Genomic DNA, 23,356 nt, shown 5'->3' with positions numbered 1-23,356 from the left:
AACATTTGGAATGAATGGATCAGTGAAATGGGAAATGGTGTTTTTTTTTTTTTTTTTGGCTGATGCTGTATAAGCTTGCTTTTTTGTATCATGTGCCTCTATAATGCTAATATCCATCTGTGTCGTTAGAATTGTTTGTTTAAAATAAATATATTATATAAAGTTTATTTCGTTTATATATATATTTATGTTATAAATACATCATCATCATCATCAGCCATTTTCAATCCACTGCAGGATGAAGGCCTCTCCAGCAACTTTCCACTTCCTTCTGTTTTGAGCACTGGCCATCCATTTACTACTCAAAAACTCATGAATTTCATCTATCCATCTCCGCCTTTGTCTTCCATGTTTTCTTCTAGCTCCTCTTGGGTACCATTCTGTTATTTTCTTAGTCCATCTGTCATCATGTCTTCGAGCTATGTGTCCTGCCCAAGACCATTTTAGTTCTTTAGTTTTGATAAGAATGTCCTTTACTTGAGTTTGCTGCCTAATCCATGTGTTTCTCTTCTTATCTAACAGTCTGATTCCCAATATAATTTGTTCCATTCTTCGCTGTGTAGTTCTTAGCTTCTCTTCCATTCTTTTGGTGAGTGCCCAAGTTTCACTTCCATAAGTCATGGTGGGGAGTATACATTGGTTCATTATTTTACGTTTCAGACAAACTGGGATATTGCTCTTCAGTATGTGACTATATTTCCTGAATGCTATCCATCCAAAATTTATTCTTCTCTTGACTTCCAGCCATTTATCATTATTACAGCTAATAACTTGTCCCAGATAAGTATATGACTCCACCTTTTCAATTACTGCTCCTTCAATCATTATTTCCCTTTCCGTGGCATACTTGTTCATCATTACTTTTGTTTTAGCCATATTCATCTTTAGTCCAAAATCCTTACTAACTGTGTATAACTGATTAAGATTTTCCTCTAATTCTTTGGGATCGTAGCTTATGACCACAATGTCATCTGCAAATCGTAAATGGTTTAGGTACTCTCCGTTCACATTGACTCCTTTCTGCGACCAGTCTAATCTTCTGAAAGCTTCCTCAAGGGCAGCAGTAAACAGCTTCGGAGATATTGTGTCTCCTTGTCGAACTCCTTTCTCGATTTTAAATTTGCTACTGTCTTTGTCTAGTCTAATAAAGGATGTAGCACTCTCATATATTTTCTTCAAAATCATAATATATGGAGTATCTATGCCTTGTCTTTCCAGTGCCCGAAACATTGCCTTATGCTGTATGGAGTCAAATGCCTTTTCATAATCCACAAATGCCAGGCATAATGGTGTTTTATATTCATTTGCTTTCTCCATTAGCTGTGATATTACGTGAAGGTGATCCATAGTTGAGAATCCTGTCCTAAAGCCAGCTTGCTCTTTCGGTTGATTCTCATCAAGTATTCTTTCTAATCTGTTAGTAATGACCCTTGTGAACAACTTGTAGATATGGGATAACAAGCTAATTGGTCTATAATTTCCAATTTCTGATTTATCTCCTTTCTTATGCAGCAAAACTATGATTGCATTATTCCACTGCTTAGGCATCACACCTTTTCTAATGCCCTTTGTGAAGAGCCTTGCCAGTTTTTGTGTTATGTCTCTTCCTCCCAATTTTAACAACTCTACAGTAACTTCATCTTCCCCCGGGGCTTTCTGATTCTTCATTTTCTTCAATGCATGTTCTACCTCATCAGGAAGAATATCGGGTATGTCGTATGTGTTGCTACTTTGCAATCCATCTTCCCCACTGCTGGTATCATTCCCTCGCTCCTTGTATAATTCTCTATAGTAGTCTTCTGCTATTTGAATTATGCCTTTTCTGCTGTTTATAAGTACACCATCGCTATTCTTCAGTTTCAGTATCATTTGTCTTTCTGTATTACTGCTCATGGCTGCTGATTTAAATCCTTTGTTTTCCCTTAATGCTTGTTCTACTTTTCTTGTGTTAAATCTTCTTATTTCCTCTCTGAGTCTCTTTCTAATGGCTTTGCATAACTCAGTATACTCAATTTTCTCCCTGTCAGTGTTTTTCTTGCTCTTCATTTGTCGTCTTTGGTTCATCATGACAAGTGTTTCTTGACTAATTTTTTCTTCTTTGGATTTCTGTTTCCCTATAGGTTTCTTGGGCTTTATCACTTTCAGAAAGTTGTAATATTCCTCGTCGATATCTTGGTCCTGAGCAGTCTGCAGAAGCTCAAACTTGTTCTTAAGTTCCAGTACATACTGCTTTTTCTCCTCCTCTGTTATTTCAAAGACCTTTGTATTATTTACTCAAGTCAGTTTTTTCCTTTCCTTTCCTACATCTATATCAAGTGTACATCTTACCATTCTGTGATCACTTCCAACATTTACCTTATTCAGGACGGTAACATCATTCACAATATATCTTCTGTTAGTGAGGATGAAGTCGATTTCATTAGTTGTTAATCCATTTGGACTCTTCCATGTCCACTTTCTGTTCTCCCTTTTCTTGAAAAAAGTGTTCATTACTGACAGTCCTTGAGATTCTGCAAATTCCACAAGTCTTTCACCTCTTTTATTTCTTTCACCTCTTTTATTTCTTTCACCAATTCCAAAATTTCCTATAGTTCCTCTTTCTGCGCTGTTTTGCCTTTTTCCAACCTTAGCATTGAAGTCCCCCATAATAATAGTGTAGTGGGTTTTCTGCTCATCTAGAAGACTCTCAATTTCAGTGTACATTTCTTCAACCTCTTCATCATCATGGCTCGATGTTGGTGCATAAATCATTATAATCTTTAGCTTGTACCTCTTAGAAATCTTGAATATTAGTCTTGACACCCTTGGTGATGTACTTTTGAATTCCAAAATGTTGTTTTTAAAATCTTTATGGACCAGAAACCCAACTCCACCTTCACTCCTTTCACTGTTTCCATTGGTGTACAGCAGATTTCCATTTGATAAACTTATAAGTGATTCATTTCTTCTTCTTGTTTCAGCCAAACCGATGATATTCCAATTCACATTTTCTAATTCCTTTTCCAGCTCTAATATCCTGTCTTCACCGATGAGTGATCGTACGTTATAACAGGCCAAGTTCAATTTCCGTGCATGGCAGCCTGGTCATACCCAGAGATTCTTAGCACCCTCTGCTTCCACTCTGATCCTATCGCTGCCGTAAGAGGGAAAGTGAAAGCTGCTGGGGACTGAGGGCCATTTGTATTGTTGTGCTCTCATTGCTGGAGGGTTTGGTCTTTTCCTCTTCACGCTGACCAGGCGTCTTGAAGATACATATATAAATACATACACTGTCCAGTCAAAACATTATGATCCCTCCCCCTGTGTTTCAGCATTCAGCTGTTGGCACAAGATGACTTGTTGGCTAGGAAAGTGATCTGACATACATTGAAAAAAGGGATGTTTGTCAGGTACCAATTGAAGGGTGACATTATTATTGAAACTGCAAACCTTGTGGGTTGTTCACAGTGTTGTAGTTAAGATGTTCCAAGAGTGGGCAGATAGTGGAAAGAGCAACAGTCACAGGGACAATAGTGGATGCCCATGCCTCATCAGTGGTGGTGGTGAACATAGGCTGATCTGTCCAGTGCAAGCTGACAGATGGAAAATGGTGCAATGGCTAACCATGGACTTCAACCAGGGGGTGAGTAATGTTTTCAAGACTACAATCCAGTGAACCCTCCTCCATATGGGCCTCTGGAATAGGTGCCCAGTTGAGCTATCCATGCTTATGTCCACCCATTACCAACAATGCCTAAAGTTTGCATTTGAATGGCATCATTGAACTATTGATGACTGGAAAAAGTAGCTTTTCCAATGAATCACGTTTTCTTCTGTGCTGTGCAGATGGTAGATAGAGGGTACAGTGACAAACTGTGCTCCAGTGTCCTGGTCCAGGAGACCTTTTGGTATGGGGATGTTTTCCTAGGAGTCTCTTGGATCCCCCATATCCTTAGATCACACTCTGAATGCTGGAAACTACCTCTCCATTGTAGCTGATCAGGTGCATCCCCTTCGTAGTTACTGTCTTTACAAATAGCACGAGTGGTTCCAGCAGGATAATATGCCCTGCCAAATTGCTGATATTGTTCAAGTGATTCACCTAACACAAAAGTTACTTTCAAGTGCTACTTCAACTGCCGAATTCACTGGATATAAATTCCATAGACACTGCTATTAGCTAACAGACACTACTATTAGCACCTTGTAACTAAGTGTGCGTGTGTGTGTGTGTGTGTGTGTGTAAAGTATGCCAGCCTAAATGGCTATAATAAATAGAACCTTACCTCTTCTTTATTACTTAGCATTACTTCACTAAATTTGTATCAGTGAAGTATTACTGATTTAAAATAAATCAGTATTAGTATTAGCCATATAGCGAAAAAAGCATTTGCAGCACCAGGCAAAAAAATAAATAATTAAAAAGGAGATAAGAAAATATAAAACAAATTGTGCACTTCCCTCCTCACACAGATAACTATCCAGTTCACATTTGAATTTCCTCAAACTTTCAGGCTCAACTACCTGCAGATGCAATTGTGTTTCAATAATCAACAGTTCACTGGCTAAAAGAAAACTTCCTACAATCCAGTCTGAACTTCTTCCACTAATTTGAATTCATGGCCCATAGTTCTGGAATTCTTTATAATAGCGAAAATTCCACCTTCATTCATTTTACTAATCCCTCTCAGAGCTTTATAAACCCCAGTCGGGTCCTTTCTAAGGTGCCTGGTTGTCAAGCCCTACAGCCAACATAATTGAAGTCTTTCCTTGTACTGTTGCCCTTTTGCCCAATTTCACCATGTAAGTTTTCCCATTTTTGGACTCTTTTGAGAAGCTCGGTGTCTTTTTTTTTTTTTTTTTTTTTTTCAGATGTGTCCAAGTATGGAGAATAATCTTCATACTTGGATACAATAATCCAAATGGACTCTTACAGTTGCCTTATACAGTGAGATTATGACCTCCCTATCTCTACAGAATGTTCAAGAAATCATCGATAGGACACATTGGGCTTTCCTGACCACCTGTTTACACTGATTGGAGAACTTCATGCCTGCCTATATAATAACTTGCAGATCTCTTTCTTCCTCTACTGTTTTTAATTTAATGCCACCACGTGTATAAGTTATTTCATTTTAAAACATCGATGCAACTTTTCTGACCATTATTCAAACCTGTATAGGTCATCCTGAAGTAGTGCTGCTTGGCACTGATCATTAATGGCTATCCCAAGCTTTACATCATCTGCAAATTTTGACATGTCATCCTTTATCCCTTTGTTGATGTCATTTATGAAAATCAGAAACAGCAGTAGTCCAAGAACTGATTCTTGGGAATCCCGCTTTTGATATTAGCATTAATATTAGTAGAGGCATTTGATGCAAGAAAGCAAGCTTATGCAGCATCAGCCAAAAAAAAAAAATAAATAAATAAAAAATAACCACTTCACCCCTCTGTTTGTTCGAAATACCTGTCCAGCTAAAGCCTTAAACTTATTTAGGCTATCAACTTCCACGACAAGGGATGGAAGTCTGTTCCACCTACCAAACACCCGCTGGCTAAAGGCAAATTTCCGCACATCTATCCTACATCTGTCTTTCCTCAATTTGAATTTATGCCCTCTCAGGTGATTATTCTGAGCAAGAGGAAGAATCCCATCAGCATTGAGCATGCTCAAACCATTCAAGGCTTTATACACCTCTATCAGATCATCTCGCTGGTGCCTAGTCTCCAGGCACTGTAATTTGCAAAACTTAAGCCTTTCTTCGTAAGAGCACCCATTTGTTCCATTCACTAATCTTGTTACCCTTCTCTGTACTCGTTCCAGCAGCTCTACATCCTTCTTGAAATGAGCCTTCCAGGCCTGTATACAGTACTCTGGGTGTGGTCTGACCATTGCCTTATACAAGGGAATAATCACCTCCTTATCCCTGCTAGAAAAATTCCTATATATCATTGACAATACATCATGAGCTACTCTTGCAGCCCGTCTGCACTGCTCAGAGAACTTCATATCTGCCTGCACAACCACCCCCAGGTCCCTTTCATTCTCTACCACTATCAGTGTAGTACCACAGAGTTGATATGTTGCTCTGGTGTTGCTGTTTCCCATATGTAGTACTTTACATTTGTCAATGTTAAACTTCATTTGCCACCTCTCAGCCCATCTGCTCAACCTTTCCAGATCCTTTTGCAGTAGCATAGTGTCAGTAGTGTCCTTGACAACCCTGCCAACCTTCATATATCATCTGCAAACTTGGACATTAAGCTTGATATACCATCATCAATATCATTTATAAATACAAAAAACAATAATGGACCCAATACTGAACCCTGAGGGACTCCACTAATAACATTAGTCCACGATGAGCAATGTCCATTGATTACCACTCTCTGTCTTCTCTCCCTCAACCACCCCTTTATCCATAGCAGCAATTTGCCTCCAATGCCACACTGCTCCAATTTGTGCAGCAGTCTTCCATGTGCAACAGTATCAAAAGCCTTTCTAAGATCCAAGTATACAATATCAAAGTTATTCCCTGCATCCAGTTCTTTTGTGACTGCATCATAGTATCCAATCAAATTGGTCAGGCAAGACTTCCCCTTAACAAAACCATGCTGTGTCCGAGCTATAACTGAAGTCTTGTCTAGATGATCCTGCAGTGCTTCTTTAACCAGTGCCTCCATTAATTTTCCGGGAACAGAAGTTAAACTCACAGGTCTATAATTACTTGTGTCAGCCTTTGATCCTCCTTTGTGAATTGGGGTCACATTTGCTCATCTCCAGTCTATGGGTACCTCCCCTGAATCCAAGGAAGCTCTCATAATTATGGCTAAGGGTTTGCTTACTTCCTTTGCTATATTGTTATATTGCAATTGTGTTATATTGTTTATTTGCTTGCTTTTTTAATGAGGGCCTCCATTAATTTTCCTGGAAAAGAAGATACTCCTTTGTGAATTGGGGTCACATTTGCACATCTCTAGTATGGGTACCTCCCCTGAGTCCAATGAAGCTCTCATAATTATGGCTAAGGGTTTGTTTACTTCCTTTGCTGCCTCCTTTAATATAACTGGATAGATCCCAACCACCCCAGGTGCCTTTCTTGTGTTTATCTTCAACAATTTATCCTCCACTTTACTCTCAGTTATTACAAGATTCTCTATCTTACTGCCAGAGTTGAATACACCTCTGGCATTCCCCTCGCTGAATAACTCCTCATGTGTGAATGTCAATGCAAAATATTCATTTAGTTTGTTAGCTACCTGAGCAGGATGATCAACAGTTGATCCATCAATATCAAGTGGACCAATCTGATTCATCCCCTTCCTTCTAGAGTTTACATAAGTAAAGAACTCTTTGCTGTTTTTCTTTGCATCCCTTGCCAAAGATATCTCGTAATCTACCTTCGCCTTCCTAACCTCCTTTGTAACTTGGTTACAGATCAACTTGTATCTATCATAGGCTTCTGTGTCACATGTTAATTTGTATGTATCCCATGCATTTTTCTTCTCTGCCATATGTCTCATTAGTTCATCTGACATCCATTTAGGCCTAAACCTTGAACAATATTTCTTAGTTGGTATGTAAAGCCTAGTAGCTTCCAAGATAAGTTCTTTGAATGCTTCCCATTTTGAATTTGCTGTTGGTAACATCATCAGTTGGTCCCACTGTATAGAATTTAAATACTGTCTCAGTCCATCGTAGTCCCCTTTACGAAAGCAATAACCCTTCCCTTTACCCCTAATGGTAGTTACCTCTTTGAGTAAATCCCACTTCAGCACACTGTTATCACTGCCACCTAGTGGTTCATTTATCTGAAGATTCTTAATGCACGAAGAATCACTATTGATAATCAAATCAAGAGTATTACTCCCTCTAGTTGCCTCCCGAACATGCTGATGTAGAAAACAATCATCCAATAAATCCACAAAAGCCTTGCTAGTGTGTGAGTGAACAGCCCCAAATTCCAGTCAATATCTGGGAAATTAAAATCCCCCTTTATAAGACTCTCTGATTTACTGGCCCACTCTATTTCCCTGTACAGTTTCTTATTATACTCATCAGAGTCATTAGGGCTATAGCACACTCCTACTCTCAATTTTGATCTCCCAATGCTTATGTCACACCAAACTGACTCGACACTGCACTGTCCAGCGATGTCGACTGGCTTCACTTCCTTGGATTTTATGTATTTCTTAACTAAGAGCATAACCCCTCCTCCCTTCCTCTCCTGTCTATCCTTTCTGTAGACATTGTACTCCCCAAATTCCAGTTCTGCATTCCTTATATCTGTGTGACACCACGTCTCTGAAATCGCAACAATATCTGCGTTTGATGTTTTGAGCAATACCTCAAATTCATCAAATTTATTTACTAAACTCCTAGCATTGGTGTACACGCAAGTATACATGCACCTGTTCTCTTTCTTAGCTTCCCTAACACAATCCATGTGTTTACTTGTACCGCAATGACTTCCAGCAGTCTCTGAAATATCCTGCATCTTATTTTCCTGGCTGCTGCTGCTCATTCCAATAGAAGCAGTGCAAGAATCACTTTCACCTCTGCCAGTGGCTACTGTTAATCTATTAGTCCTTGTATCTCCCCAATCTAGCAGTTTTCCGACCCACCTAACACTGCCTCAATAGCATCAGCAAACATTCTTGCACCCTTTCTATTTAAGTGTATACCATCCCTGTAGAAGCAGTCTCTCCTGTTAACAAGTACAGACCAGGCTGAAAAAAATTCTACCCCTTGAACCTTGCACAATCTTTCCAGGGCCGAATTGATCGACAGGGCTCTCATCATATACTCCCTCCTATTGTGTCTGGGCAGAATTGCAGACACTTTAAAATTCAATCCTAATTCACGGCTTTTTTTCAACAGTAACCTGTACTTGTTAAGTAATTCCGCCGGTCTCCTACTCCTATTACACCACCACTCTGGAGAATATTCATAAATCACAACCTTCTGCCCTGTATCCCCCTCCAATCCATCTTAGAATTTTTCCAGCTTATACAGTAACCTCTCATGAGGGATTAAGTCAAATGTTCTGCTAAAATCAAAATAAACTATGTCGATATTGTACTCTGCATCCACCTCATTAGTAACTGTGTCAGATACCAGGTTAGTTAAACATGGTTTTGTTAATAGAAAATCATGTTATGTCTTCCAGAATGCCATTTCTATCTAAATGTCTCTGAATTGCACTCTTAATCATTGCCTCTAAGATTTTCCCTACCACTGAAGTCAGACTAACCAGTCTTTAGTTAACAACTTCACTCTTAGAACTGCCTTTTTGTATTATTGATACATTGGTACTTCTCCAATCCAAAGGAATCTCTCCCGAGTGCAACAATGCCCTCATAATTAACCTCAGTGGTTCAAGACACTGTCCACCTTCCTGAATATTACTGGATATATGCTATCAAAACCAGGAACCCTACTTGCCTTTGCTTTTGTTATTTTACTATTTTTTTTTTTTTTTTGGTTTTTTTTAATCAGAGGTAATCAGATAATTTACTTTTATTAAATATAATTTTCAATCCTATAAAAACTATTTATTATCAGTTGATAATATTAAATAGTATTGATAATAATAAATAAGTACTTCAAATTTAAAATAAAAAAATGTATAGACTTGTTCCATTACACTACAGTTCTGTATCCGATGAAACATATCTGTGATGCATTTGAAATGCAAAACCAGGATGTAGCCAACATATCTATGACTGTGCAGCTGCCATTACTATGAATGAAAGTGAGTGGGGGGGGTGATCAGCTGTCTACTTGTAAAATTTTTAATTGCCTTATACATCCATTTTCTTGAAAGGTACTGATGTCCAAATACATTGAAGAGTGCAATGTAGTGTATATAAAAATGCCACATGCTACCGTAAGTAGCCCAGAAAAATAAATTGCATAGCTCTTTTTAATTCATTTTATTTTATTCCTAATTATTTATATAACATTTTAATATAATAAGGAGACTACAAAAATGTGCTTGAAACTGAGGGCAATGATTTTTAATGTTATAAAAGTGAAAATTAAGTTAAAGAAAGTGTTTCTAATTGCCATTGGTTTTAATTATAGTTCCATTATATGTAACTGTAACTGCAGCTTGACAGAAAAAAATGGGAATTATCATTACTTACATCGTACTTTTATTGCCTTTTTAACCTTTTAACCTTTTTTATTCATAGTTAAATTATGCTTGCTTTTTTTCGCTCACAGAGAATGCGGAATCATATGAATGAAGTGGATAAGTTGGTTCCTCTCTACTTTAAAATGTATGATTCAATCTGGTAAGTATATCTTAAATAAATGTAGTTCTATTATATAAATGACTTAACCTGCCATATTGATAGCTAGATACCTGAGTATCTGGCCACTAGGTATGGCATGATTAAATTTTTTATTCCTTACTTTTGTGTATTAAATAAGTCATTTATAAGACTTATTGTTGTAGATGCAAGATTTGTTGACCCTGGAATGAGGGGCACAATGTAGTTTTAGAAATAAACACTTACATGAAAAAATTGGGATGGTGTTATTATAAGTATGCGAGTGAGGGGGGCCCCGGGTGCCAAGCGATCTTCTGTGCTATTTCCTAGAGCAATTTTTTTCTAGTGCGACTGAGTTTCTCATTTTCCTGTTTCTCTGTTTTATTTCATTTTATATGTCTTTCTGTTTATTAACTCTACTTTTTTAAAATATAAAAAGAGAGTGAGGAAAAGGAAAGTACCTTTTTCTTTACTCTTTATTAATTTACTAACCGAACTAATTCCTATGCTTGGCCACAAGCGGCACTGCTCCTGCCTCCCCGTGGCAGGGCTAGTAACCTGGGTGGATAAACTAATCCCCCAGGGCGAAAAGGAGCTGACATGGATAAAGAAAATTATCCAGCATTAGAGCCTCCGAGCTTAAATACCACAGATTGGTATAACTTGGATCAAGGAAATACGTAAATTAAGCACTTAAAAACAGATAATCACCAAACTGAGTATTTCTACTCCTACTACTACTTAAAGAATGGATAATGAGGAAACAACTTTCCTCATTATCCATTCTTTAAGTAGTCAACCAGTGTTTATAATACAAAGATTCCTACAAAATGCTGTTGGTTCACCTAAAATGGTCAAAATATTACAGTCAGGGGATTTACTCATTGAGACGACACAGTCAAAACATTGAACTGTTCTTAAAGCTTACAACATTTGGGAGAATTCCTGTTAAAATCTCTCCCCACGCCACCCCTAAATAGTTCTAAAGGTGTTATCTTTGAGTGGGATCTGTTGAATGTAACAGAAGAGGAACTTGTGCAAGAACTGAAAGACCAAAAGATTATACTAGCTGAGAGAATTCTGACTCGTAGAGATGGCATTCTTATTCGAACCCATAGCGTAATACTCACGTTCAATACTCCAAACTTACCAAATACTGTTAAAGCTGGTTATCTAAATTGAAAAGTAGCAACACATACGACATACCCGATATTCTTCCTGATGAGGTAGAACATGCATTGAAGAAAATGAAGAATTGGAAAGCCCCGGGGGAAGAGAAGTTACTGTAGAGTTGTTAAAATTGGGAGGAAGAGACATAACACAAAAACTGGCAAGGCTCTTCACAAAGTACATTAGAAAAGGTGTGACGCCTAAGCAGTGGAATAATGCAATCATAGTTTTGCTGCATAAGAAAGGAGATAAATCAGAAATTGGAAATTATAGACCAATTAGCTTGTTATCCCACATCTACAAGTTGTTCACAAGGGTCGTTACTAACAGATTAGAAAGAATACTTGATGAGAATCAACCAAAAGAGCAAGCTGGCTTTAGGACAGGATTCTCAACTATGGATCACCTTCACGTAATATCACAGCTAATGGAGAAAGCAAATGAATATAAAACACCATTATGCCTGGCATTTGTGGATTATGAAAAGGCATTTGACTCCATACAGCATAAGGCAATGTTTCGGGCACTGGAAAGACAAGGCATAGGTACCCCATATATTATGATTTCGAAGAAAATATATGAGAGTGCTACCTCCTTTATTAGACTAGACAAAGACAGTAGGAAATTTAAAATCGAGAAAGGAGTTCGACAAGGAGACACAATATCTCCGAAGCTGTTTACTGCTGCCCTTGAGGAAGCTTTCAGAAGATTAGACTGGTCGCAGAAAGGAGTCAATGTGAACGGAGAGTACCTAAACCATTTACGATTTGCAGACGACATTGTGGTCATAAGCCACGATCCCAAAGAATTAGAGGAAAAGCTTAATCAGTTATGCACAGTTAGTAAGGATTTTGGACTAAAGATGAATATGGCTAAAACAAAAGTAATGATGAACAAGTATGCCACAGAAAGGGAAATAATGATTGAAGGAGCAGTAATTGAAAAGGTGGAGTCATATACTTATCTGGGACAAGTTATTAGCTGTAATAATGATAAATGGCTGGAAGTCAAGAGAAGAATAAATTTTGGATGGATAGCATTCAGGAAATATAGTCACATACTGAAGAGCAATACCCCAGTTTGTCTGAAACGTAAAATAATGAATCAATGTATACTCCCCATCATGACTTATGGAAGTGAAACTTGGGCACTCACCAAAAGAATGGAAGAGAAGCTGAGAACTACACAGTGAAGAATGGAACGAATTATACTGGGAATCAGACTGTTAGATAAGAAGAGAAACACATGGATTAAGCAGCAAACTCATTATCAAAACTAAAGAACTAAAATGGTCTTGGGCAGGACACATAGCTCGAAGACATGATGACAGATGGACTAAGAAAATAACAGAATGGTACCCAAGAGGAGCTAGAAGAAAACCTGGAAGACAAAGGCGGAGATTGATAGATGAAATTCGTGAGTTTTTTGGAGTAAATGGATGGCCAGTGCTCAAAATAGAAGAAACTGGAAAGTTGCTGGAGAGGCCTTCATCCTGCAGTGGATTGAAAATGGCTGATGATGATGATCTAAACAACTAACAAAAAAAAAAAAAAAAAAAATGTAAGCAGGATTAATTCTATTTTGAAGAAATACCATGAGGAATTTCAAAATGTCTCCTATGATCTATATAATTTTTATTTTTTAAACTTAAATGTTTGTTTTTTTAAATTATAGTTAAAATTAATGACAAAACTGTTTTCATACAACTAATTATTTGAGAATAAAGAACCGTTTTATTTACACTTATATTGTAAATAACATAAGGTTTCCCCCTATCAAATTCCTAGTTGAATATCGTGCAGTACTTGTGGTTTCTAACCATTATCAATTTCGGTTTATTTTTATAGGAAATTTATATTGTACTGTTATTCATATGGAGATATTTCTGTTTTCTACTGTTGTTCACAAAAATTAAGCAATTTTAATAGCTTTAAACAAATAGCTTCATTTGAATTTTACTTACTGTTTTTTTTTTTTTTTTCTTATCTAAAAAAAATTTTTTTTGCAGTACAGGAGAAACAACATACAGCCTGACTGATGCTCAGCAAGTTAGATTAAAATTGACAAAATTAGCAGAAAATGTTGATATATATAGGTAATATTGATTAGTTCCTTTTTATTAGTTTAGATTTTATAAAATAAAATTGTGGAAATACTTAAGATGTGTGACATGATAAAAGAATGCAAATACTTATAGAAATGGCGGTAACATGGCTTGTAAATACAGTTTTTTGTATTTCATAATTTATGTATGAAAAGATAATGAATGGTAAATTAAGAAACTTGATTTTAAAAAAATATTTATTTTTAATGTAAATGTTTAAAATCAGTCTTTCAGAATAAAGAGTTGGTCAATTTTAAAGGTGTCAAAATTTGGAAAGTAATATGTTTCTCCTCTTCCATATTTTCAACATATTTTTAATTCTTATAGTTTGATTTTTTGTTATGAGGATTGTTCAGTCAAGATCTATATTCATCTGTAGGGAGAGCTATCCATTAGCAGAGGCATACGATGCAAGAAAGCAAGCTTATATAGCATCAGCCAAAAAAAAACATCCCATTCATTCCAAATGCCTGTCCAGCTCAGCCTTAAATTTATTTAGGCTATCAGCTTCCACAACAAAAGATGGAAGTTTGTTCCACCAACCAACCACCCTCTGGCTAAAAGCAAACATCTGCACATCCACTCTACAACTGTTTTTGCTCAATTTGAAACTGTGCCCCCTTGGGTTCTTAATCTGAGCAAGAGGAAGAATCTCATCAGCATTCAGCTTGCTCAACCCATTCAAGGCCTTATACACCTCAATGAGATCATCTCGCAGGTGTCTACTCTCCAGGCACTGCAATTTGCAGAACTTAAGCCTTTCTTGGTAATAGCACCCCTTTGTTCCCCTCAAAATCTTGTTGCCCTTCTTTGTACTCATTCTAGCAACTCTACATCCTTCCTAAAATGAGGTCTCCAGACCTGTACACAGTACTCTAGGTGTGGCCCGGCCATTGCCTTGTACAACTGGATAATCACCTCCCTGTCCCTGCTAGCAAAATTCCTATATATCATTGACAAGACTCCATGACCTACCCTGCTCAGCAAACTTCATATTTGACTGCATAATTACCCCCATGTATTTTTCACTTTCCACTTCCCTGAGTGTAGTACCACACAGGTGGTACTTTTCTCTTGGATTATTGCTACCCATATGCAGTACTTTGCATTTGTCAATGTTAAACTTCAGTTGCCACTTCTCAGCCCATTTGCTCAACTTATCTAGATCCAGTTGGAGTAACATACTGTCTTTACTGTCATTAACAACCCTACCAACCTTTGTATCATATGCGCACTTGGACATTAATCTTGATATACCTTCATCAATATCATTGATGAATACACAAAACAACAATGGGCCCAGCACCAAACCCTGGTGAACTCCACTAATAACATTTGTCCATGAAGAGCAGTGTCCATTGATTACCACTCTGTCATCTCCCACTTAACCATCCCTTTATCCGTTGTAGCAACTTACCCTTAATGCCATACCTATCCAAGTATATGATATCAAAATTATTTTTGACATTCAGTTCCTTTGTGACCACATCATAGTATCCAATCAAATTTGTCAGTCAAGACCTCCCTTTAACAAACCCATGCTGTGTCTTAACTATTACTGCAGTCTTGTCTAGATGATCCTGCAATGCTTCTTTAACCAGTGACTCCATTATTTTCCCCGGAACACAAGTTAAACTAACAGGTCTATAGTTACTTGTGTCACATTTTGAACCCACTTTGTGAATTGGTGATACATTTGCACACCTCCAGTCCATGGGGACTTCCCCTGAATCCAAGGAAACTCTTATAATTATGGCTAAGGGTTTGCTTACTTCCTTTGCTGCCTCCTTTAATATAATTGGATAGATACCGTCCACCCCAGGTGCCTTCCTTATGTTTAACTTCAACAATTTCTCCTCCACTTTGCTCTCAGTTATTGCAAAATCACTTAGCTCCCTGTTTTAAGAGTTTGATAAACTTCTGGCATTCCCCTCATTGAATAGCTCCTCATGTGTGAATGTAGATGCAAAATACTCATTCAGTTTTGCAGCTACCTGAGCATGATCATCAATAGTCAACCCATCTATGTTAAGTGGCCCAATCTGATTCGTCCCTTTCCTTTTAGAGTTTACATAAGTAAAGAACTCTTTGCATCCTTTGCCAAAGATTTCTCGTAAACTGGCTTCGCCTGTCTGACCTCCTTTGTGACTTGATTACAGACCAACTTATATCTGCCATAGGCTTCTGTGTCACCTGATAATTTTTATGCATCCCATACGTGTGTCTTCTCTGCCACGAGCCTCATTAATTCATCTGACATCCATTTAGGCCTGAATCTTGAACAGTATTTCTTAGCTGGAATGAAAAGCCTAGTAGCCTCCAAGATTAAGTCCCTGAAGGCTTCCCATTTAGAATTCAATGTTGGTAACATCATCAGTTGATCCCACTGTACAGAATTTAAAAACTCCTTGAGACCCCTGTAGTCACCTTTATGAAAGCAAATGTCCTTCCCTTTAGCCTTGATGGTAGTTACATCTTAAAGTAATTCCCACATTAGTACATTGTGTTCACTGTCACCCAGTGGTTCCTTTATCTGCAAATTCTTAATGCATAAATAATCACTGCTGATAATCAGATCAAGAGTATTATTCATTCTATCAGAGAACTGTGGCAATTGGTTAGTGTTCATGATAGAGACATTCCAGGGCACCTTACAGTTTGTTTGATGAAGGAGAATGTGAAAGAAAAAAAGTGGAGGAATTTATCATGGAAAGGCCACAGTTTTGTAATTCATAATTGGCTCATAAAAAGTTCTGTCTGGGCTCTCTGGAAAACATCATGAAAAACCACTTGCACCTGCATAAATTTCTGCCAGATTGATCCGTCAACTGCTGTCACCTTTCCAGTTGATGGATGCAAAGCAAAATTGCATAGAGCAACTTTTGATGATATGCAGCAATGACCACACGGTGAGATGGGATTCATCACTCCTGATGAACATAGGGGCATAGACATCTGCTTGAAAAGTGACAGGATGATGTTGATTTTCTGTGACCAGTATGGTGTGATCCTGAGCAAGTATGACGTGGGACCTTCTGTCTTATTTATATACACCTGTCAAGAAAAAAATGGCAAGTGATGCTGACCAAAAGAGAGCTGTTCCCTAACAACCCAACAAATACTGCCAAGCTAAATGTGGCTTGAAATTTTACTACATTCACTGCATTTCTGATCTCATCCATTATTCATAGTTAATCCTCTTTCCTTCCCTGGAGTCCTGTTTTTGTTTTTTTTTTTGCACAGCAAATCATACTAGTGATAATGCCGTCATTTCTGAAATTGAGTCACAGTTTCACATGTCCATAGGTCACTTTGTTACAAAGGTAATCTTTGGAAATGCATTCATTTGGTAGCACAATGTCTTCCTGCCAGTGGCTGTGTAGAAAACAACTAATAAAAATGCTGGTTTCAACCTTCTGTCATCAGAAGTGCTAGTTGAATATCGATCACCCCTTATACACAGTTATCCATTTAGTGCACAATTTGTTGATCATTGCCATAGGAGGCACCAAATTTGTCCCTGGGTCTAACATCATTTAATATTATAAAAATTTCACTATCTGTTTTAACTATTCCCTCTCAACCTTAATTTGATTAATCCTAATCAAATTAAGATACTTAGTGGCCAAGCTCTGTGGCCCACATATTTGAAATCTCTCCACTTATGGTTGCCCTTTAGCTTATCTCACCAGGCCTATTGTCTTTCTTTGTCCTTTTCAAGACACTTTCTTCAGGTGTGGCCTCCATACCTGGACATGGTATTTCACTTGCAGCCTCACAATTGTCACTTGCACTCACATACAGTACTATTATAATCTATCTCACAAGCAGTTGTTTAATACCATGGGTCCCCTTGCTGTTTATCTACCCTGCATAGAGAATTACATGTCTGTCTAAAATCATAACCCACAAATCATTTTCCTCCTCTACCATTTTAAATTTAATGTACAAGTCATGTCTGTGTGTTATGGTATTCCGATTAGCTATTGTATTAACCATTAATAAAGTAAAAATGACAAAATATTATATTACAGAAAAATGTATTCTGAGGTGCTCGTGAAATAGAGGAAATTGGGAACTTGAGTCACGAGCAGGCATATCAATGTGTTTGTGGATAAGCTTGCTGTCATATTGTTAATAGCTCATCTGTGCCAATTATAACCTCAGTGTATCATCGTGGCCCTAAGAAAACTGATGAAAAGAAAAAGCGTCTCAGTGTTGCACAGAAATTATTGTTAAAGGAGTTACTCTGGTGTGCCTCTTTCCCTCATCTATGAGGAATATTGAGTGAAAAAAAAATGCATCAGATGTTGTAAAAAAAGTAAAGTTCTAATATTCTTTGTTCTCAGCAGAACAAACTTTGCCTTCTGATTTGTACTTAGTGACGTACTGCTTTCAAATAGATGTGTCTCATTTTTTTAAATAACTACAGCCAATATAAAAGCAGATACAATTCTGGCCTTCATCACACTAATGCAGTGGTCTTTATACACACAGCAGGAAAAAACTTTGCCTTCACAATGGATTACATTGGTTTGCACCTGTGAAGGAACACTAACGGTTCACAACTATCTCAACTTTGACTTCGTCATTCTGACTCTTTTCTAGGCAACATCATACAGTCATCATGATCCGTTATCTTCTAGTAAACATTTATCAACCAAAAAAGCCAAGGTAAATAAAAGCTTGTATTTTTATTGCTTAACTTTATTTCACTGTTTCTAATACATACATACTATTATGTACATACCATTGTCAGTTATGTGGGATAAAATGGTCTCGAAAAAAACTTTTGATTTAATGGTCATTCAGCAATAATGAACATTCTCTTCTCCTTGCTAGCCCATAAAATGAAGGGTTCACTGTATAATCAATACAGTACTGACCATAATACAGCTATCCATGCAGGAACTTTGCTGCACGGTAATATCAAGCCTATGCTATGTTATGATTTAGTAGTTTGTTGATAATCTAACTCCACATATAGTATGATGCTTCAGCAACTTCCTTGTGTACATTTCTTGAAATAGGCTTCCTGTATTCTTGCTTGATTTCAACTTTATATGACATACAGTTTGAACGACAGTAACTATGAGATGTGATTAGGAACAACAAGTAAGAGAGATGCAACTCAGCTTGATTTCAGTGAACTGCTCAATCTTACCATAATGCAAGTTCACTGATATCAGGAAATACTGCTGAAAGAAGCTATAGCAAAGTTTCCTATAGTTATAATGTAATTTGCAATACTACTATGAATTTTTTTTTGCAGAATCCTAGTACGAGGTGTGGCTGTTAAACAACAAGACTGTGCAAGCACTACTCACCAAGTACCACCTGTGTAAAAAAGCACAGCAGTTGACCTTGAACCTTTCCTAGTTGTCTGGCAAGTCATTCCAACATGCTCATTTGCTTTGCAGTGAGACAGGTTTTTATTTCTTTGTGTTTTTGCAGTTTTCCAAGACAGACAAAAGGATCAAACAATGAATCAACCTCAATTTTTTAACAAAACTAAAGAAAACATCAACTGAAAGTTATGAGTTTTTATGTCCATTTTATGAAGAAGATATGTCAGTAACTCATGTGTTTGAATGGCATAAAAGATTTTTAGAAGGAAGAGAGAATGTGGAAACAACCAGGCCTTCCAGTATCCATGAAAACTGATGAAAATGTGAACCAGGTAAGGACACTGTTAGGAGTGATTTTCATTTAAGCATTAGAATGGCTGCATCAGAACTGAAAATTTAGGCATGAGAAAAATGCGTACCAGGGTGGTGCCAAAAATTTTGAATGACAATCAAAGAATGAGAAGACTCCAAGTTTGTGAAGATGTTTTGTCTAAAACACAGTCAGTGCAGTCGAAGACAAAATCCCAACAAGACCAAAAAAAAGCAGGAATTTTTTTTTTTTTTTTTCTTTCTTTCGATATTGGCTTTGGATTATGGCTGAATACGTCCCACCAAATCAGACTGTCAGTCAAATGTATTACATTGAAATTCAACAAGGCTGCATGAAAAAAATTTGAAGGAAGAGCATATTGCCCTTCCTTCAATAGCATATTCCTTACCCTCTGAATCTTTCCTTGCCCACTGAAGATATAGCAGAGTTTCCCAGTATATCATAAGGTTCAGGACTACTATCATGAAATAGAGTTCAGGTTTATTTAATAATATATTTGTCATTGCTTGGAAAACTTTACACAGTGAGCAATGTGTTGTAATTGTTATAGTGGCAACATTGCTCCACCACTCTGTCAAAACAAAATCGTTCTGCAGTTGTGCACTTTGACTAGCATATGGATGATGAACCAGAGATCGGAGCTCTTTCTTTTTTATTTATTTTTATTCTCTTACAAGTTACATACTAGGTTTAAGTATATTTCAGCTCTTACCAGTCCTAAAACAAGAAACTACATTATTTGTTTTGCTTAATATATTTCAAGCTTTTGCTCTTAATACATCTCTAAGATGAATATTTTCATTCAACTGTTTCAGTATTCTAGAATTTTCCTACTAATGCATCAACTCACCAGTAATGTGATAGAATCTTATATACTATTATTTGTCTTTTCAATAGCCGTAAGATTGCAACATTAGGAACCCATGATGAGCTTCCTCAGTCCCCAAGAACCTTACAACTACAGGGTGGTGTCCGTTTAGCTGCAAGTTATTTCCTCAGGGATACAGTGCTAGGCCTTCCTTCACTTCCGTCTGAAGAAGAAGTGCATCGATATCAGCATAGCTATCGCCAGGAAGTTCAGAGGCGTGTTCAACAAGAGAAGCAAGCTGTATTGGAGGCTCATCAGCAGAAAGAACAACGGGAGCAGAGAGAACAAAAGGAGGTGCTTCAACGTCTTCCCCCACAGAGAGAACTGGTATCACCTGAAGGAGGTTGGACTGTCAGTAACTCTGTACCATCTGGCATGAGTCCAGAAGACGACCCTATGTTACAACAAATCAACATCATACAGCATTACATCAAGCAAGCACGATTAGATCATAAGTATGACGAAGTGAATATGCTAGAAGCCAACTTGAAAGAACTACAGCAAGAATACTCAAGACAGCAACAAAGTGGAAACAACTAATTGTTGTAATTGCATTTGATATTCAAAAATACACTTCCTTTTCATGGGAGCAAAAACAGTTGTTGATCTGTTTTTGCTCCCATGAAACAAACCACACACACACATATATATACATTGGAAATAAGGGCTTACTTCATCTACTCAGAACTTTGTTAGTATTCTACATTAGGTTGCAAAATGTGAAATGTGTCATAGTTGACAGTATTATGCGATTCCAAAGCAATATTGATTTGTACAGAGTTTGGAGTGTAAATAATGTTGATCTAATTCTTTGTATTTATTCATTTTTATATTGAAGTCATATATTATGCATAGCAGAAGTTAACTGCTCTGTGGTCGATTAGTAATCTCATTGGTCAGTAAATGAAAGTCCCCACCATTTCCTGTAAATAAATATTAATCTGATTTTGAGCATAAATATATTCAGCAATTGATGTTAGTAAAGTAAGATACCTTGAGGTAAATGCTCAAAATATTGTTGACTTGTCGTATTAACTATTTTGACATTCCAGTATCAGTTTAAGAAGTTAATTCAAATGAATTTTGTAAATTTTCACAAATTATGAAATTAGGTTTTATTATTTATGGTTGGTAGAGAGAAAAAAAAAAAAGGAGGATTTTGTATGTCCTGTAAACCAAGAAATTTTAGTCTTTAAAAAAAAGTCTGTCGAGTTAAAATTTAACTGCTTAATATCATATCTGCGTTTAAGTGTACAATTATCTCAGGCTAATCTGCCATTGGCATAAGGTAATTATATCAACCAAAATTTTATTCTATTTGAAAATCCACACACTAAGTATCATTCCACAGATTATTTTCTGGTGTGAATTAATTGTAGACTATGAAATATAACCACATTTGATAGGCATACCTTTCTGTATCAGTATAATAATTTTAAAACAAAGTAGTTTAAGGACTATTGGTTAAATACTTCATATACATCACGGGATTTTTTGTGATGTTCACTAAGTTATCTTTTAATTTGTTTCCTTTTATATCTTTTCAAGATGAAAGAAAAAAATTGTCATGAAGACAGGAGTACTTTATTCTAAATGTTAAATATTACAGCTGTAATAAAGTTTTAATGGTTGTTATTAATGACAGAATATCCGGATCACTATATTTTGATTCTAATAAATTATATTAAATAAATATTAACTAATTATATAATTGACTAACCCACATGAAAACATCAAGGCAAGGTGTTTGCATAATCTTCAAGGCGTTTATAGGCAACACACTACTGCAAGATGGGATTTTCAAAATTTGAAAATAAGTATAAGTCTCTCAGTTTTATACATTTATAAACAAACTCAGTATTAGAATTTTAACTATTAACAGACATCAGTTTTGGATGTTAAATTTTCTCATTAATATTAATTGAAGTACGAGGCTGTTTCAGTGGTATATCTCTACATGCTTGTTTAGAATGCCCCTTCTCTATGTATAAAGCTTATTAGGAAATCTTGAAATTTAAACTATACATTACTATTATATTAAAAATTTGATGAAGAACTGAAGTTTCTTCTTCAAAAAATTAAATACTGAAACTAATACATCTTACAGTCCTGTCCAGTTTCCAAAAAACAAAATAAAATGGAACGTGGAAAATTCTGTTCTTCTGTCTGGCACTTCAATTAATATTTCTCCTGTTTCCAGCTTAAGTATTTATTTTAATTTACTGATGACGAAACTCTGAGATAATGTGAAATGGTAAATGTAATAGTTAGTGTACAGCTAGTTTAAATTCTAATAAATTTTATATTCAGAGATGTGTTATTCTATTCAAGCAACTTGTATTCCATATGCCCTACATTTATTACATTTCTGATGGCAACTATCAGGACATTAGAAAATAACTGGATACAAAATTTAATTTTGCAACATAGATTTCAGTAAAGTTCTTAATACTGTTCCACATGAATGATTGTTGCATAGAAATTGTGGCAAGCTACTACTGTGACTAATCCAATGTTTAAGCAGTAAGAGACAGTAGTTACAGATGATGATCAGTGTCACAAACTTTTTTTTTTTTTTTTGATATGTATTCCTTTTGATTCCTAGCTTTGCCACTTTGTAGAAAAAAAAAAAAAAAAGAAAAGCAATACACTGCAGCCATTATCAATCCACTTCAGGATGGAAGCCTCCTCAACAATTCACGTTGAGGGAAATAGACCACAATCTGCCACACTGGTCCAGTGCAGGTTGACCGTATTTAGCAGTCAGAGGCTTGAACCCCAGTCTACTCAGTGTGTGTGTGCTACTGCACTTCTGCTCCTGACCACTTGGCTATGGAGACCATTATGGCTTTGCAATGATAACAAGTCACAAAAATGTGCTTCTCAGAATTAGTGATGGGGCAATGTGGCAAGCTACTGCTATGGCTAAACCAATGATTAAGCAGTAAAAGACAACAGTTACAGTTGATGCAAAGGTGGATGTGCTATTGGAAGATCTAGATCAGTGTTACAAACGTTTTTTTTTTTTGTTTTTTTTTTTGGCTATGGAACCCTTTTGATTCCTAGCTTTGCAATGAACCCCCAAGTCACAAAAATATGCTTCTCAGAATTATGTGATGGGCAAGCATGTAATCATCTTGCAAACCACTGATCTAGATAAACTAAGCAAATGAGTTGAAGAATGGCACAAGATGTTTAACATTGGTAAATGTTAAATAACAAGGTACTGACTGCATTTGGGTAGCAGTAATCCTAGCACCAAACTCAAGATAGTT

General features: G+C 36.7%; 1 protein-coding gene across 1 annotated transcript in view; it reads left to right on the top strand.

The window, feature by feature from the left end:
• Positions 1-20,720, top strand: part of Rbsn-5 (Rabenosyn-5) — a 93,482-nt gene extending 72,762 nt beyond the window's left edge. The window contains exons 7-9 of the mRNA XM_090373811.1: positions 10,211-10,281; positions 13,439-13,525; positions 20,111-20,720. Of these exons, the coding sequence (XP_090229937.1) occupies positions 10,211-10,281; positions 13,439-13,525; positions 20,111-20,621 (669 nt within the window). The 3' untranslated portion in view covers positions 20,622-20,720. The remainder of the gene's footprint in view (positions 1-10,210; positions 10,282-13,438; positions 13,526-20,110) is intronic.
• Positions 20,721-23,356: the final 2,636 nt, after the last annotated feature.

This window comes from Mastigoproctus giganteus, chromosome 5 (genome assembly GCF_048544385.1).
Source record: "Mastigoproctus giganteus isolate SK-2022 chromosome 5, ASM4854438v1, whole genome shotgun sequence".
NCBI lineage: Eukaryota > Metazoa > Arthropoda > Arachnida > Uropygi > Thelyphonidae > Mastigoproctus > Mastigoproctus giganteus.
This window is presented reverse-complemented; position numbering and strand designations above follow the sequence as displayed.